We start from the raw sequence: 18,783 nt of genomic DNA, 5'->3' as shown, positions 1-18,783 counted from the left end.
ATACTTCCTAATTTTTTTCATCAAATGCTTATTTTACATTTTCACAGACAAGCCTTATCAAGTAAAAGACGTTCCCTATCTAAAACAATGTTGTTGTTTTTTTTCCCTCCTTTAGTCTTAGTTTAACAGACCTATTTTCTTTCTTGAAACATTTTTGCATTCACTTCAGGGATCAATCCTATTTAATGAACGTTCTTTTACAACACTGCTCGGTTCAACTTGCTTTATTTGCTAATATTTTATTTGAATCGCGCATCTTTGATAAAAAGTGAAACGGGCTTTTGTTTTGAGTTGTCCCTGATCAGTGTTCTTAACACATTTGGGCTAGTCTTGTAAAGTAAGTTAGGTAAAAGTGTTTAGTGAAGCACCGAATCTAAAATATTAAAGCAAGTTGTTCTCCCTATTCTCCTTCATTTCCAATTTGTGCCTTTCTGAAGTACACAGTATTAAACGAATGCAAATTTTGAGCCTCAAATTCCTTAAATGTAAAATGGAGCTAACATCTAAGTCACAAGTTTGTTGTAAAAAGCCCACGATACGATGTATGAAAAGGCAACTGGTACACAGACTAGCTAAAACCATTACTACCAATCACTAACTGATGCAGGTCAGTAGCAGCAAGGAACGGCACACCCACCCGGCCGCCCGGCCGTGAAGTCCCACTGCCGGGTTCGAGTCTCCGCCCCACCTCGCCTTGTTCGTGTGACACTCAGGTGGGAGTCTCTGTGCCTCCGTTTCTGCTGCAAGTGGGGAAAATACTAACACATAACTTCCCGAGTTGGTGTGTGGCCCAAACTGCCTTACGGAAGCGAGCGCTGGTGTCCACCCTGGCACACGAGCCCTCAACAAATAGCTGTTATCACGACCGCTGATTCTTTTCCGGCAGCCCCACCAGCCGCCCGCCGGGGCCTCAAACTTTGCGGCCTCTGCGTCTCCTTCCCGGCAAATCTGACGCGAAGGCGCAAAGCCCCGCGCCGACCACGACCCGCAGTCCCACACCGCAGACCTTACAGTTTGCAGCGGCCAAGATGCCCGTTCCGCGCGCAGGCAGAATGCCACTCTCTCAGGCCGAGGCCCCGCCCCCAGGCTCGCGCACCTCCCACCGCTCCTTGAATTTGACTCGCGATTGGCCCAGGGGCAGCGCGGGTCCTGGTTGGCCGAGGCGGAGTCACGAGGGACGTCGCCTTCCGGGCCGACTTCCTCCTGGGCCTGGTGAAGTGGGCGGCTTCTCAGACCGCGCGCCCTGTTTCTGGGCACTTGAGACGTTCTCCCGGCTCCCTGTAGGCGCGTTGCCCGGAGCTGTCGCGCTTGGTAGCCCGCAGGGGCGCACTCCAGGGCTCTTGGCCCGTCCCGAGAGGGCGGGCGCTGCACCAGCGATAGCCTCGAGGGTGGAGACTCCGATACGGGCTTAGACGTGCGGGTTAACTGGGGAAGTGGTGTTTATAGGATCTGGCCGCAGACTTCTTATTTGTATTCTGATGGAGGTAGTGATGGAAGCTTTCCCAGTTTACACTGATTTCTCAGTCTGGAGAAATAAAGGCACTTGAGTTGTAGGTACTACTTTCGTTCCCATTCGGGGCTTCATTTTGGCCCTATGCCTTTCCATTTAAAAATATCACAGTTACTTGGAAACGCGTGATTAGGGAGCAGAATGAGAGGAAAAGGACGGAATCCCTGGAAGTTCGCCTTTTTACCTTGAGGAGTTTCCGTTTCTAGACTCTGGCCAAAGAAAAGGCATGGGAGACATGACCTACAACAAACACCAGAAATTATCTTGTTTTCCTGTTTGGTATTCGCTGGTACGAGTAAAAGATTCCAAATGAATTTTTTTTTTTTTAATTAAAAATTGGGATGAGGCCTAACATGAATTTATTATGGATGCAAACGTAATACTGCTAGAACTAGTGGCAAAACGTGCATGGCATGGAATGTTGAAGGCCCTGGGAAGTGCCTAATAATCTTGTCCCTTTTAAGCAGGAAAAAACAAAAAAAAGGTGAACTGAACAAAATGAGTCTTCCCCCAAAGGAGACAGAAGATGGGGAAGATGAGATGTCAGAATATAAGGACAATGGCAGTAGAGATAAGGTAACTATATATACAATGCAGAGCAGAATGGCTTATTAATGTTAACAATCAAAATCCAGTGTAAAGCAATTGAATAGTATTGCTTTATCTGAAAAGTGGTATTGGGGACACTTTTCAACTAGGGTTTTACAAGCCTGCCCTAAACCTAATACTAAAATCTGACAGGATCATCTTAAGAAAAGAAAACCCCAGGCCACTATCATGAGCATAGATGTAAAAATTCCAAATAAAATATTAGCAAATTAAATCTAGTGCTATGTAAAAAGAGTAAGACATAATGATACATTGTGACCAAGCACTGTTTATTTTGGGATGCAGAAGTATTTCATGTTAGAGAAGTAATATTGGTTGTCTGGAGATACTGGTTTGCAAGAAAGTCTTACAATTGCTTAATTTTAATGCACTGGTTTGTGTGCCCACCAAATGCATGTTTCAGTACTTATTCTTCTTATGATATGTAAGTCCCAATTATATTCTTCTGGCTGGGAGCCTCCACGTTAGTATTTGAATAGAGGTAGGCTTAAATTAAGAGCTTCCCAAGAGAATTGAGGGGGTGGGATGAAGTGAGGACACAACTAATGGATGTATAATGTTTCCTTTGTGCAGCCGCAGTGCTAACTGGGGCTGCATTCACTATCTCATTTAATCCCCACAGCCACCATATGGGATAGGCAGCGTTAGCTCCATTTTATAGATGGGAAAACTGATTTAGCCATTAACTAACTTGCTCATGGCTTCCCAACTAATAAGTAGCAGAGCTGGGAATTACACATAGGTCTGCTGATTCCAGAGCCCCTACTCTTTCCTACTTCATTTCTCAATCTTCCCCCAAGCAACTCATTTTTTTTTTTTTAATTCAGTTTTATTGAAATACATTCACACACCATACAATCATCCATGGTATACAATCCACTGTCCACAGTATGATAACATAGTTATCATCACCACAATCTATCTCTGAACATTTTCCTTACCTCAGAAAGAACCAGAACAAGAATAAAAAATAAAAGTGAAAAAAGAACGCCTAAATCATCCCCCCATCCCACCCCATTTATCCTTTAGTTTTTATCCCCTTTTTCTACTCATCCATACACTAGATAAATGGGGTGTGATCCACAAGGTCTTCACAATCACACTGTCACCCCTTGTAATCTACATTATTATATAATTGTCTTCAGGAGTCCAGATTGCTGGGTTGGAGTTTGGTAGTTTCAGGTATTTACTTCTAGCTATTCCAATACATTAAAACCTAAGAGGTATTATCTATATAGTGCATAAGAATGTCCACCAGAGTGAACTCTCGATTCCATTTGAAATCTCTCAGCCACTGAAACTATTTCGTCTCATTTTGCATCCCCCTTTTGGTCAAGAAGATACTCTCAGTCCCACGATGCTGGGTCCAGATTCATCCCCGGGAGTCATATTCTGCATTGCCAGGGAGATTTACACCCCTGGGAGTCGGGTCCCACGTAGGGGGGAGGGCAGCGAGTTCACCTGTCGAGATGGCTCAGTTAGAGAGAGAGAGGGCCACATCTGAGCAACAAAGAGGTACTCGGGGGAGACTCTTAGGCACAACTACATGCAAGTTTAGACTCTCCTTTGTGGTAACGAGCCAAGTAACTCATTTATATTTTTTTTAGTAAAAATATATTTTTTAATTGTGGAATATAACATATTTACATAGAAGTGATAACTTTACAAGTGCAATTTAACAAGTAGTTAGCAAATTTCAAAGAATTTTATGGGTTACATTGCCACAGTTTCAGTTATTTCCTTATTGTGAAATGTGACATATATGCAGAAAGGTGATAACTTTGAAAGTACGATTTAACAAGTAGTTATGTAGGAAATTTCCAAGAATGTTATGGGTTACAGTACCATAGTTACAGTTATGATTGTGAAATATAAGGTATATACAAAAAGGTGATAACTTTCAAATTACAATTTAATAAGTAGCTATATAGCAAATTTCAAAAAATATTATAGGTTACAGTTCCACCATTTTAGTTCTTTCCTTCTAGCTATTCTAATACTCTAGCAACCAAGAAAAAGAAAATTATATAGAGATTCAATATTCATAATCTTTTGTTAAATTTTATTTTGTCTGTTGCTACCCTTCTCTGGAGGATTTAAGTTTCTGAAGTATAAATTTAGTGAGTGAAACTTTTATAGATTCTCAGAGAGGAATCCAGATATTCTTTGGGGTTTTGGGGACTACTGTTGACTTGGGCTTATCTTAGTGTGGTCATTTGGCATATCTAGCTGAGGCTTGCATAGGAGTAACCTCCAGGACAGCCTCTCGACTCTATTTGAAATCTCTTAGCCACTGAAACCTTATTTTGTTGCCTTTCTCTTTCCCCTTTTGGTCAAAGGCATTTTCAGTCCATCAATGCAAGGGTCAGGCTCACTTCCTGAATCTGTGTCCCATGTTGCCAGGGACATTCACTCACCTGGGGGGTCCTGTCCCACGTCAGGGGTGGGTTTGACTAATTTACTTGCAGAGTTCGGCTTAGAGAGAGAAAGTCCACGTTTGAACAACAAAAGAGGCTTTCTGGAGGTGACTCCTAGGCATAATTATAGGTGGGCTTAGCCACTTTTCAACCATAATTTTCACAAGAGCAAGCATCAAGATTGAAGGCTTGACTTATAAAGTAGGGGGTTCCTACTTTCACAAAGCATATGCTCTGTCCACGATAATCCATCCATATCTCACGTTATCATCACTTAGTTGTACAATCCTCATCACTCTCCATTTTAAACAATTCTCATGACCAGAAATACCCCATAGCTCTTGTCAGTCCTTAATTATTTGTCCCTATTTGTGTGGTACTAGTAAGGTATTCCTATTAATTATAGTCCCTAGTATGCAATAGGTAGATTTTTCCCATATACCACTCTGTTGTCAACTTTCTACCAGTGTCATTCCTTAGAACAATATCATGCAAGCACCTAACTATATTTGTACTGCTGATCTGTGGGATACATGCCTTTAAACGACCCCTTTCAATCCTGTTCGCCTTCAATGAAGCTCTGATACTTATAGTTCCATTAACAAAAAATCATCACCCTGTTCATTCCCATACCTTTGAATTAACCATCATTAACATATATGAACACATTAGGTTATCATTCCCCCTTCACTAGCTTCTGTCTATCTCTAGGTCCCCAGTATTCTACATTATAAGACATTGATTTTACATTGTTCAGGGATTTCATAGTAATGGTAACAAACAATATCTCTCCTTTTGTGTCTGACTTATTTCACTCAGCGTTTTCTCTTCAGGGTTTATCCATGTTGCCATATGTTTCAGGACCTTGTTTCTTCTTACTGCTGCATAGTACTCCAGTGTATGTATACACATTTTGTTTATCCACTCTTCTGTTGAAGGACATTTGGATTGTTTCCATCTCTTGGCAATTGTGAACAATGCTGCTATGAACGTCAGTATACAAATGTCTGTTCACGTCACTGCTTTCAGATCTTTTGGCTATATACTGAGAAGTGGACTAGACATATCACAGGGTAATTTGATCTCTAGTTTTCTGGGAAACCACCAAACTGTCTTCCTCAGCAGCTGTGTCATCATACATTCCCACCAGCAATAAATAAGAGTTCCATTTTCTCCACAATCTCTCCAGCATTTATTGTTTCCTGTTTGTTTAATGGTAGCCATTCTTATTGGTGTCAGTGAAGATGAACATTTTTTTCCTGTGTTTTTTAGCCACTTGTATTTCCTCTTCAGAAAAATACCTATTCATATCTTTTACCCATTTTATAATTGTGCTGTTTGTACTACTGTTGAGTTGTAAGATTTCTTTATATATGCAGGATATTAGTCTCTTATCAGATACATAGTTTCCAAATATTTTCTTCCGTTGAGTTGGCTGCCTCTTCACCTTTTTGACAAAGTCTTTTGAAGCACAGAAGCTTTTGGTTTTGAGGAGTTATTTTTTAGCTCAAGTACCTTTGTCATTGAATTCTCAGGATTTTCCAAATATAAGATCATATCATCATCCTTAGTTAAGTTTATTCCTAGTACTTGATTTTTTTAGTTGCTATTTTGAATGAAATTTTTTTTTTGATTGCCTCTTCAGTTAGATCATTACTAGTGTATAGGAACATTACTGATTTATGTGTCTTAATCTTATATCCTGCCACTCTGCTGAATTTATTTATTAGCTCAAGTAGCTTTGTCATTGAATTCTCAGGATTTTCCAAATATAAGAGCATATTGTCTGCAGCTAATGCCCATGTCGCCTCATTTTGTCCATTTGTATATCAAGAGACTTCATTCAATGCCCTGCTAAAATTTTCATCTTCATACTTTAAACAAAAAAGTAATAATTTGATTTAATTTCTTGTGACTTGGTCTTAATAAAGGCATCTTTCTCATTAAATAGGTCATTCTCATAAACCATTTAATCTGTACTAAAATTTTCCAGGGATCTATGTCAGACTTCGGTTTGCCCTCACTGTTTTCAACACAGTTTAAGTCTCTGTCCTATATTTTTTGTCATTTGGTTTTATAATACCATTTCCAACAGAGGTGCCTCAAGGAAGGAAGGGGTTGTGGGAATTGACGGTGTAATTAGAAAGCATGAGGTCCAATCATTGGGGTTTGGCCTGGTTCCTACACAGATTCCAATTGCCTGGGTTGGCCCGCCTTCTTTGGGGTTTCACTGGTATGCAGAATTGGAACCCCACAGACCTGTGGAGCCACATGAACAGTAGTAATTAATGGGTTTGGTGAGTTTTCATAGAGCAGTGGTGCTCACAGTTTTAGAAACCTGGGTCCTTCCCTGTAAAAATTCTGATTTGATTGCTCTGGGTGAAGTTGAAGAATTTTCTTTTTTTTCCCTTTGAATGAGCATGCAAGATAGTTGTGGTGCTTGGAGCTTTCTTAACTGCACATTGAGAAATTTGTCCTTGAGTGGTTGACATGTGCTTGACTGAAACCTCGCATGCATTGGCTGTGCAATGTGTTTGTAACCTTATGTGCGTAGATGAGACAGCTTTTCACTGTTGCTATTTCTCCTCCTGCTTTTCCCCCCTCCAAAGAACCACGGGAAGATTACTACTGCCTCAGGAAAGAAGGGAGGGAGAAAAAAGTCGCTGGCTCCCATGTTTGCTGAGAAACTAGTATCACCAAGCAGGAAGAGAGCCACATGGACCAGGCAGGCAGAAGACAGGAGGAACATTGAGCCGGGGGACCTTGAGAACCAAAGTGAGAACCGTGAGGAGGATGAAGGCCAGAACAGTGAGTTGGACCAGGAGGAGGAAGGTAAAGGATTTTCTTCTGGGTGGTGCCTGGCACGTGGCTTTAAGATATCTAGGGCCATTCCTGCACACCATTGCACTTCTTCTCTCTTTGAGGGGCTCCTGAAAATACCACCCTTCTGAAAGTGGCCTTGGCAACCCCTGGCTGATTCTTCTGGCTTGCCCACATAACCAGAATCGGACAGCTTCGCTCTGAATAGTACACATTGAGTATTTCTACCTTGGAGGTTATGAGCCAGGTAGGTAGGTTTTCCCACACACTTACTTCTCAGTGACTCTATTTTGTATTTGTTGGTGTCTGTATAACATTTTAAATGGGATTGCTTCCCAAGTGATAATTCTGATTATTGTTACTAAAATACAATGACAATGCATATAAAATTTTTCAAAATTAAAAGTTAAACTCTTTTTCTGAGTTTTTTTATGAACAGTTTTTCTGCAAGAACAGTTTGGTATTCTCAATCTTAACAAGTTGGTGTTGCAGTGTTTGATTAGGTGGATTCTCATTTAGATTCTGAAAAAGAAGCAATATGTTCTTCATGGGCCAAAGGGAGAAAAGCCCTTCCTGTTAAGGTGGCCACCGATGAACAGGATGACAATAACAGAGACGGTGAGGAGGAGGCCAAGGAAGAAGGTCGGAGTAATCTGAATCAGCTCCGTTAAAGTGGAGTTTCAGATCACAAAATGCTAGTTGTAAGGGAAGCCTTTGGGCAGGGGCTGTTGGATTTCTTTGATGAATCTGAAGAGCTTTCTAATTAATCTGTAAATTCTTCTAAAAGTACTCTGAACATCCCCGTCAGCAAGGTTGGAGGCTTAAAGTTTGTTAGAGACTAACGAGGGTTCCAGGTCATCTTCCTCAGCTGCAGCTCAGCCTGGCAGGGTTCATCTTATCTTTGTTTCTCCCACTTCATGGTATGTTTCCTTCTTGACTGCCTGCTTGGAGACTTCAGGCTCCAGCACCAACAGCCTTAGAAACAGTACTCTTATGTAGACTTTTTAACTGACTCCCACTATTGGATAAGGTCAAATCCCTGTAATAAATGTATAATATAATATAGGATGTATAAATACATAATATAATGTACACTCTATAAATAAATTTAAAATGAGGTGTGTGTGTGAGTGTGTGTGTGTGTATATATATATATAAATGCATGTTTATAAAATCTCTTAGTGGTTCTGCTTTTCTCATAAGCCCTGACTAATATAGAGAGCCTGAACCTCTTAGAGGCCTGACCAGTCAAGATGAGTAGAAGGAACAGTCAGACTTCTAGTGGTGTCTTCTACAAGGGGTGAAAAAACCGTAGACCTCTGGTGGAAGAGACTTAGGAAGCCATCAGAGAATCAGAAGAGGAGAACTGCAGAGGACAGGAGCACTGGGGGTGCTGTACCATCTAGGGTCTCACTACTAGGGACCTTTCAGCCTAAGGGCACCCCCTTTTTACATTTCCCTAAGTGAACATTTAAGAGAGAAGGGTATTGGAGTTTTTACTCAAAGTGGGGAAGACTGTAGTGGTATACCAGATGAGGCAGTTGGCATGGAATCCTTGTAAAACTTTCTGGAGAAAAGATGCTCAACTTCACTGTAAGCAGAGAAATGCAAATTGGAACTACAAAGAGATTCTGTTTTCCCCTGCACAGATGGGCAAAGATATCTTTAAACATTTTAATCTCACAAGCCCTCTAAGTGGTTTTATAATTGTTTTATAATAACAAGGTATCAGAAATTACCCACAAGTCCTCCAATGAAGAATTGGATAAATTGGGGTTCATCTATATAATGGAATGTCATACAGCTTTTTAAAAGAGTGAAACAGCTCTATTTGTACTGAGATAAAAAACAATCTCCAAGATATGTAATTAAGGGGAAAAGAGGAGTTGCATAATAGCATATGCATTATGCTGCTCTGTGTGCATGTGTTGTGTATATTTTAAATGCTAAAGCATCTCTGGAAGAACTCACATGGAACTGGTAACTGTAGTTACCTCCATAGAGAGGAATTGGGTGCCTAAGGAATTTTTCACTCTCTTGTACCTTTTGAATGTTGTTCTATGAGTCTGTATTACCTTTTCCGTAAAAAAATTAATTAAAAAAAAAAGTGCTCTGACCAGACCTAACAAGGGTATCTTGTGAAGAATGGGCATAGCTTATGATTGATATTTGTGGCAGTGTAAAAGCTTCTTGTTTACTCATTAGTGGCACAGATTATTAAAAATGCAGTATCCTGGCTTTTGTCCACAGAGCCTGTCAACAAATCACCTGATAAACGGAAGAAGGAACCGGCCAAACAAAAAGCTTACCGTGAAACCAAAAAACAAAAATTGGAGGGTACCTTCTTTGCCGTGTTTTAAAGCTCCCTTCACAGGGGACACGGGAAAAGATGAAGTCCTAGTTAGCCCAAATGAGGAGCAAAGGGGTTTTTTTATTGAACCCTGGTGTTAAAATTTATCACAAATTCTTTAATGGAATTTTCCTTTAGTATTACTATTTGAGTTCTTTTTTTTTTCCCTTTTTCTGTGGCAGCTAAACCACCTGTAAGTTTCAAGCTGTTTGCTGGAAACCTGAATTTCACCAAAACTGCTGCCGAACTAAAAACTGGTCTCAGTGAATTTTTTGCTCAAAATGATCTTGCAGTCGTTGGTGTCATAGTTGGCTTGTCAAGGTAAATACCGATAAATTAAGAATGTCATTTGGTGTTCATCAGTGCAGCACTTACTATTCCTGGAGAATTTAGGAGTTCCAGTAGCTTTATGATACTTTGACATGGGTTGTCTTCTGTCTTGTTAAATCCTTCTGTTACCTGCTCATTACCCTTTGGTGGGATTTGACTTCAGCCCATCACAGTTCCAAATGAGTACTTCAGTTCAATAAACCCATTATATTAAACTTTTAACTTCTACCCACCTTTCCAAACATTTAAATCATCCCAAGATGTTCCATGTCTCTGGGGAAGCATAGTTTTTCAGCCTAGCAATGTTCTTTGCCCAGAATTATTTTAGAATAAGTAGCAAGTTTAATTATAAAACCCATGTAGCTTTGGTGGCAAATACAGGTGCTATCAGTTCTGCTTTTTGTTGAGTTGAATTCATAAGCATGTATCTTGGGTATAAGCTTATTGTCTATGGTGCACAGAATTTCCTAGGGGAAAAAAAAACAAAAAATGATCACAGTAAACATTCACTGAGCATTCACTCTTCAGGTATTGTTCTTAGTTCCTTGAATGTTTAACTCATTGTCTCCAAAGACAATCTTAGGTGGCAATTACTGTGGTTGCCCCCATTTTGCAAAGGAGGAAATGAGACCTAGAGAAGTTAAGTGCATGCCCAGTATCACACAGCGAGAAAGAAGCAGAGCCAAGGTTTGAGCCTGGTGCTGTGGCTCCAAAGCCTGTTCTCTTAAGCACAACTTTTTGTTTTAAACAGAACCAGATCCTTATTTATTAATTGTTTGTGGTTCAATTTTTTAGTCATTTGTTTGAAACCTTTTTTAAAAAAAAATTGTGGTAAAATATAACATAAATTTGTTATTTTGATCTTTTTTCTTTTCAATTAAAGAAGATCATGCAGAAAATTCAGAGTTCTCATATATCCACTCCCATTTTTAACGTTTTGAATTAGTGTGGTACCTTTGTTAAAACTGATGAGAGAATATTCGTATAATTGTCTATTAACTATAGTTCATAGTTTTCATTAGGGTTCACTGTGTTGTGTAGTCCTATGGTAGTTTGTGTTTTTAAAAATATGTACTACCTAAAGTTTCCCCTTTTAACCACATTCAGATATATAAATCAGTTGTGTTAATTATATTCACAGTATTTTGTTACCATCACTAGTATACGTTATCAAAACTTTTCTATCATCCCAAATAAAAACTCTTTACACATGAAACAATAACTAACCATTCCCCGCTCCTAACCCTGCCCCACACTGTGGCCCCTGTAATTGCTAATCTACTTTGTCTCTATGAATTTCCCTTCTAGATATTTTATTTGTGTCTTGCTTGTTTCAGTTAGCATAATATTTACAAGGTTCATCCATGTTGTAGCATATATCAGTACTTCATTCCTTTTTATGGCCAAATAATATGGCTGTGCCACGTTCTGTTTATCCCCTTATCCACTGGTGGACATTTGGGTTGTTGTTGGGCCTTTTGGTTTCTGTGAATAATGCTGCTGTGAACATTGGTGTGCAAGTGTCTTTTTGAGTCCCTGTTTTCAATTATTGTGGGTATACCTAGGAGTGGAATTGCAGATCGTAATGTAATTCTGTGTTTACCTTTTTGAGGAACCTTAATCACAACTTTTGTCACATTTCTCTTCTTGCAGTTTTTGTTACTATACTTTGAAATATGATTGTATTTACAGTAAATAAGAATTCCTGTTGTGTTTAAAAAATTCTTACTGTAATAGCCCTTAGGTTTGGTAACACATTCCGTATTATGAATGATATTTCTTCTGTTCCATTTCATAAAGACATGTGGTTGTTTTTTCTTGTGGCCTCTCAGTGGTCTTTCAACTTTATATTTAAATGATTAAAAATGAGATGAACACAGTAACTTTAAAACAGAAATTTAAATACTTGTAAACTCAGGCTTCCTGTTCTATAGCTTTGGTTGACTTTTGTCAGTTGTTGGGTTGGAACATCAATAAAGACCTCAACAGGTGAACATGGACTGGCTCTCAGCACTATTGACATCTGTTGTGGGTGGCCGTTCTGTCCACTGTAGGGTGTTTAGCAGCAGATTCTGTGGTCTAGATGCCAGGAGCACTGCCTCAGTGGTAACGGCCAGGAATCCAGACAATATAGATGTCCCTGGAGGCAAGCTTGCCCCCCCCCCCCCCCCCCCCCCCCCCCCCCCCCCCCGCTGAGTCACTGCCCTCTAGGCACTTGGTGATGTTGACATCTCCAGTCTGCAGAGCCTTGGTTTTAAATTGTAAGGTTGGCAGCTGCATTTGACTTGCTGCTGGTTTTCGCTTTCACATGCATTGTGATGAGCTGGGAGCAGAGATGTATGGCTCTCTTCTTACCTGTGTGTGTCTTTTTCCTTTTCTTGTACATCTCTGTAGGAAGTTTGGTTATGTGGATTTCACATCTGCTGATGACCAAGAAAAAGCCTTGGAACTTAATGATACAAAGGTCCTTGGCTATGAAATTAAATTAAAGAAACCAAAGAGAAAGGAAACAAAGAAAGGTATGCCCACAGGGTAATTTGTTTTAGGTTTCTGTGTATCTGGAAGACTCTGGGTCAGGCAGGAACATCACATTCTCTGTAATTCAGTGCAGGCGTTCTCCAGTTCCTCAGGGACACCTGCCCCACAGCACAGGCTTTATCACCCTCGCTCTCACTCCCTGGGCTCTGCTGCGCTGGGCCTTTCTTGGCCACACTGTTCTTTCCAGCTCTTGTTCCCTGGCTCCTTGTGACCCTTTCTTGAGTCTCAGCCTGAGCGTCCCTTCCTCAGATGAGGGAAGTCTTCCCTCACCCTCGAGACTAGTTTGTCTTCCTACCAGCCTTTCTCATTTCCTTTTACTTTTCCCTCCTGGTACTTATCACAGTTTGTAGTCACGTGCCTATTTATTTACTAGCCTTTTTGCCACCAGGACCAATTCCCAAAGGCAGAGGCCCTGGCTGTATTTTCACAGCCAGCATGTAGTACAGGACCTGGCACAGAGCATGTATTAAAATATTGGTAAACTGATAGACTGGGTATTGTTGTTTCTATTCTGTAATTCTTTGAGGAATAGTATTTCTGTCTTAGAGGACTTTGGTACTTATTAGAGCCAAAATCAGACCAAAAATATCTTTTGTGTTTATCTAGATGGAGATGCCAAAACACTTTTAATCAAGAACCTGCCTGACAAAGTCACTCAGCATGAATTAAAAGAAGTGTTTGAGGATTCTTTTCAAATCAGATTAGTGAATGAGGATGGGATGAGTAAAAGGTAGGTTTTTTGGTGCCTTGTACTGAAAAACAATATATGTCTCCAGGATTCAAACAATAGAATTTCATTACTTACTTCTAAATTAGTTAAGTCTGATCTTAGAGAAGAAAAGAGTTGTTATCTAACCTTTCTACCAGTAGGCATATAAAAAGTTGAACAAGTCACCATAAATGGACTGCCAAAAGTTCTGGAAATCTAGTAGTTGCATAGAAAAATGAAGACTTATTCTGTTCCCAAGCTCAAGCTTAAATATTGAGAGACTTCACTGATAGTCTGAAAGGGTAAATTCCAAGTTGTTAGCAGTGTTTACTTGGAGGCGATTTGGAGGCACTCGCTGTACTTGCAGATAGCAACACTGGAAAACCACATAATAAGAGAGTCCTGCCAAAAGCCACATAATTTCTCTAACTTTAGTTAGATATAATTAAATCTTCAGAATCTTTTCTTGTTTAAATAAATAATTTTTGTGAAGGGGAGGTAGGAGGGAGCGACATACCTTACCACTTGCTACAGTGACAACTTTTCTGGAAAGTATCTCAAATAAAGCAGATTTTATTAATTTGCTGAGAGAAAATTTTTCCTGCTGTTAAGTGGAAAAGACTATTGTTCTGTTTAGACAATACAGAGTTCTAAAGAAAACCTTAAATTCCCTTTGGCTTGCTTGAAACCCCATCCAGATCAAACAACTTAGTTGTGTCACATACTTAAGTCTAAGCATTTGTGTAACAGAAATATTTCACCAAAAGGAAAAAGTCTTTCAGCATGTATAACAGTGCTTCACTGGCTCTGTTATAGCTACTGTGCCTTAAAAACCTTTCAGGAAATTAAATAGCAATGTTTATACTGCCTGAATTCTGCTTAAATTTGAAAGCCTTTACTTCTTTGTGCATTTTTAAATTGCGTGCCACTTAGCAATACTATTTTCATAAATAAACTGCATGAACCAACGGTAGTGATAACCCAGGCAAATAGATACTGAAGTGAATCAGGTTTCATTTTCTTTCTCCCTTTTATTTGTATGTGATATATATAAATAAAGATGAGTTTCTTTCATGCTCATTTAAAAAAAAAAAAGGTGACACAACCAGGAAAAATATTCATAATTCATATCATGATTGGAGCTAATGTCAACTGAGATATAAAGTGCATCTTATAAATCAGTAAGAAAAAGACCAAGAGTCTAGTAGAAATACAGGCAGTTACCAAGAGATAGTCACAAAAAGGAATACACGTGGCAATTGAACGTAAGAGAAGATACACATCTTCTCTCATAATAGAAGAATTGTAAATTAAAGACTATAATGAGATACAGCTGTTCACCTATCAGATGGTCACAGATCGAAAACTTTGTTCCCACAGTATTGAAGAGTGTGCAGAGAAACAGGCATGCTCATATATTGTTGGTGAAAGTGAACATGGTGAAACCTCTGCAGAGATTAGTTACTTAGTGGCATCTGTCAAAGTTGTAGTTGCGCATGCCAATTTATCCCGCACTTCTGCTCCTAATGATTTATCCTACAGAGAGCCTCAGAGAAGTGTGAAATAATTTGTTACAAAATTTTTTGATGCAAAGTGATGTTTTCTAGCAAGCAATGAGGAATGACCTGAATATGTATCAATAGGAAACTGGTTAAAATTTTCTGATAGTTTCATAAGACAATTATATGGAATTGAAAAAGATTGAAACAACCTCCACTATGCGTTGCTAATTATAAAAGGAAAGTATAGAACAATTAGATGGTATTCTACTTTTTGTGTAAAACACTCCTAGAAGAAAACTGTGATCTTGGCTTAGGATATCATACAAGCAGAAAAAGGATATTGATAAGTTAGACTTTATAAAAATTAAAATCATTTGTGCTTTGATGGACACTGTCAAAAAAGTAAAAAGACAACCATGGATTGGGAGAAAATGTTTGCTAATCATATATCTGATAAGGGACTTACATCCAGAATGTATAAATAACTTTTACGAGTCAACAATGAAAAGAAAACTCAATTTAAAATTGGGCAAAGGATTTGAATAGACATTTCTCCAAAAAAGATATATGAGTGGCTTATAAGCATACAAAAAGATGTTCAACATCATTAGCCATTAGCGAAATTCAGATCAAAACCATGATGTGTTACTACTTCACACTCATTAGGATTTAGGCTATAATAAAAAAAGATAGACAATGATATTGTTGGCAGGGATGGGGAAAAATTGGAACCCTCATACACTGCAAGTTGGAATGTAAAATGGTGCAGTCACTTTAGAAAACAGTTTGGCAATTCCTCAAAATGTTAGACTTACATATGGCCCGTAAGTTCCACTTTCTGGCTATCTACCCAAAAAAAATGAAAACATACCCACACATTTCCACAAATGTCCCTTTCAGCATTATTTGTAATAGCTAAAAACTGGAAAGAACACAAATGTCCATCAATTAATGAATGAATAAATAAATGGTATATCCATTCAATGGAATATTATCCAACCATAAAAAGGAATCTCTTTACTGAAATATGCATACCTATATGCATATCTGAATACTGATACTTGCTACAACATGGATGAACCTCAAAAACATGCTAAGTGAAAGAATCCAGTTACAAAAGACCACCTAGTAATGATCTCATTTATATGAAATGTCTAGAATAAGCAAATCTATAGAGACAGAAAGTAAATTAGTGGTTGCCTAGGGCTGGGGGTAGATTGGGGGGAGTGACTGCTCTGGTGGGTACTTTTTGGGATGATTAAAATATTTAAAAATTAGATTATAGTGAAGGTCACACAACTCTGTAAATACACTAGAAACCATTGAATTGTACACTAGAAGTCGATGAATTATATGGTATGTAAGTTATATCTCAAAGCTGTTTAATCAAATAATGGAAAGGGAGAGTATGTCTATGTATATATCGAATATTGCCTCTAAGGATAGAATTGGGTGGCTTGGGATAGGAGTGGAAGGAAGGCTTTTCACTATATTCTTTTCTACCTTTTGGAATTTGAATCTTTTATGTATATTACTGACTCAAAAACAAATAAAAGCACCCGGCTCTAAATATTGACTGTTCTTTCTTTGCTCTCCCACTCCATCCCCATAACTGCTTGATTGCTTATATTGAATTCAAGTCACAAGCTGATGCAGAGAGAGCCTTGGAAGAGAAGCAAGGAACAGAGATCTGTGGGCTTGCCATCCTTCTGGATCATACTGGAGAGAAGCACCCAGGCCCAGGAAATAGAGGTAGAAAGAGCTGCCCCTGGAGAGGTAAGGAATACTAATACTCCGTAGATTGAGACCTGCCAGGGCTGTGGTGGGATTCTCTGCAACAGAGGGGCTAGCATGAGGTCAGGGTCACTTGACATTTTAAAATAGTTTCCTCCTGTACCAAATGTGTAAATCATCATCATAATCTTATCAAGTGTATCCTTGGTGTCTGCAAAAGAGATTTCACGTCACAGAACCATCAGTTTGGTTTCCTTTTTTAGGTGTGCTCTAGGATACTGTTTGAATAAGCTCCTATGGCTATAGTTTTAGAACTAGGAATATTATTCTGTCAGGTTTTAACCGAAGATCTTAACCAGCGTCCTATGGCTTACACAATATTTAAAAAAAAAAAACAAAAAACAATTGAATTTGTTATGAATATTTTTAAAAATCAAGATTTCACATAAAAAAATCTGGATTTCCTGCTTCTTTTGATGCATGGGGAAATCTGGCAGCACCTGGCCTGCAGCCCCGCTTGTTCGCAGTCAGCTGGAGATGACAAGCAGCTTCTGCCTTTTAGGTGCAGCTATTATTCCCACCGTCCCCTAGGTTCTCTCCAACACTACAGCTGTGAACATCACTCTTACATTTTAAAAAATAAATAGTTAATACTTTTTTTCTCATATAGTAGTGCTCTTTTCCTGAAGAAAAGATAAAACGTTATTGTTTCCTTTGCTTTTGTCTCTTTCAAAAGTGGGAAAACGAAAGATGGAACAGGAAAGCCATGTGTTTCAAGAAAAATGGGAGAGAGCTTACTTCTTTCTGGAGGTAAAGAATATTCCAACATGTCTAATATGCAAACAAAGTCTGTCTGTGTCGAAGGAATATAACTTAAGACGCCATTATGAAACAAACCATAGTAAGAACCACGATGGATATACAGAAAAGATGCGTGATAAAAAACTTAATGAACTGAAGAAAAGACTGAAATTTCAACATGATTTGATTTTGAATGCAAGTAAAATAAGTGATGCTGCAATGAAATGTAGCTATGTATTAAATGAAAAAATTGCCCAGGCATCCAAACCTCTTACAGATGGTGAGTTTCTAAAAGACTGTCTACTGAGTGCAGCAGAACAGAGGCAAGCATTTGCAAATATAAGACTGACTGATAATATTGTTGCTCAGCATGTAGACTGTCCAGCTGAGAACTTAGAGGACAAGTTGCAAGACCAAGTTAAATCATTTGTGGCTTTCTCTGTTGCAGCTCAGGAGAGCACAGATGTAAATGATGCCACCCAGTTAGCTGTATTTATTCGTGGTGTCGATGAAACTTTTGATGTGACTGAAGAACTTTTGGACGTGGTACCAATGACAGGCACAACATCAGGAAATGATTTATTTTTATGCATCGAGAAAAATCTTAAAAAATTTAATGTAGATTGGTCAAAACTAGTAAGTGTTACCACAGTTGGTAATTCTGCAACAGCTGGTGTTAAGCAGCTTGTTACAGAACTTAAATCAAAGGTGTCAGGGCTTTGCAAAGACACAGAACTTAAGTCTGTGCATGGCATCATTCTCTGGGAGACACTTTGCACTAAAAAGTTAAAAATGGATCATGTCATGGACATAGTAATTTACACCGTAACCTGGATACGTTCCCATGGTTTGAACCATAGAAAGTTCAGTACTTTGTTCAGTGAATTTGATGCACAATATGGAAGTCTGTCCTACCACATGGAAGGTAAGTGGCTGAGTCATGGCATTCTGCTGCAGCAGTTTTTTGAACTGTTGGAAGAAATTGACTTTTTCATGTCTTCTAAAGGAAAATCTGTACCTCAACTTCCTAGCAAAGATTGGATCAAAGACTTAGCCCTTTTGGTTGACATGACGACCCATCTGAATGCATTGGATACTTCTCTACAAGGGCGTTCACAAGTAGTTACACAAATGTATGATTCCATTTACTCATTCCTAGCGAAATTGTGTCTTTGGGAAACTCATTTGGCAAGGAACAATCTGGCCCACTTCCCTACACTGAAATTAGTTTTGGAAAAAGAAGGTGATAGCCTCAACTATAGTCCAAAAATTAGAGAGCTGGACTGAATTCCAAAGCAGGTTCTCTGATTTCAGACTTTATGAAAATGAACTAGAATTGTTCAGCTCACCTTTTTCAATTAATATTAATAATGTGAATGAAGAGCTACAAATGGTAGTTATTGAATTGCAGTGCAACACTCTCCTGAAAACTAAATACGATGATGTTGGAATACCAGAATTCT

The 18,783-nt window shown here is 38.9% G+C and overlaps 1 protein-coding gene across 1 annotated transcript; it reads left to right on the top strand.

Annotated features, from left to right (window-relative positions):
* The first annotated feature begins 1,862 nt into the window (after positions 1-1,862).
* LOC119544699 (general transcription factor II-I repeat domain-containing protein 2-like) lies at positions 1,863-18,755 on the top strand. Its single transcript, XM_037850196.1, has 7 exons — positions 1,863-2,086; positions 7,146-7,603; positions 9,889-10,027; positions 12,431-12,555; positions 13,181-13,304; positions 16,426-16,561; positions 17,256-18,755. The coding sequence occupies exon 7, from the start codon at positions 17,270-17,272 to the stop codon at positions 18,605-18,607; it is 1,338 nt and encodes a 445-aa protein (XP_037706124.1). The 5' UTR covers positions 1,863-2,086; positions 7,146-7,603; positions 9,889-10,027; positions 12,431-12,555; positions 13,181-13,304; positions 16,426-16,561; positions 17,256-17,269; the 3' UTR covers positions 18,608-18,755.
* The last annotated feature ends 28 nt before the right edge of the window (positions 18,756-18,783 follow it).

This window comes from Choloepus didactylus, chromosome 9 (genome assembly GCF_015220235.1).
Source record: "Choloepus didactylus isolate mChoDid1 chromosome 9, mChoDid1.pri, whole genome shotgun sequence".
In the NCBI taxonomy this organism is placed as follows: Eukaryota; Metazoa; Chordata; class Mammalia; order Pilosa; family Megalonychidae; genus Choloepus; species Choloepus didactylus.
Note: the sequence above shows the minus strand (reverse complement) of the source record. Positions and strands in the feature narration are given on the sequence as shown.

What these genes read in the sequence shown, in the direction of transcription:
- LOC119544699 (XM_037850196.1), top strand. Translation starts at nt 17,270, where the DNA reads ATGGAACAGGAAAGCCATGTGTTTCAAGAAAAATGGGAGAGAGCTTAC.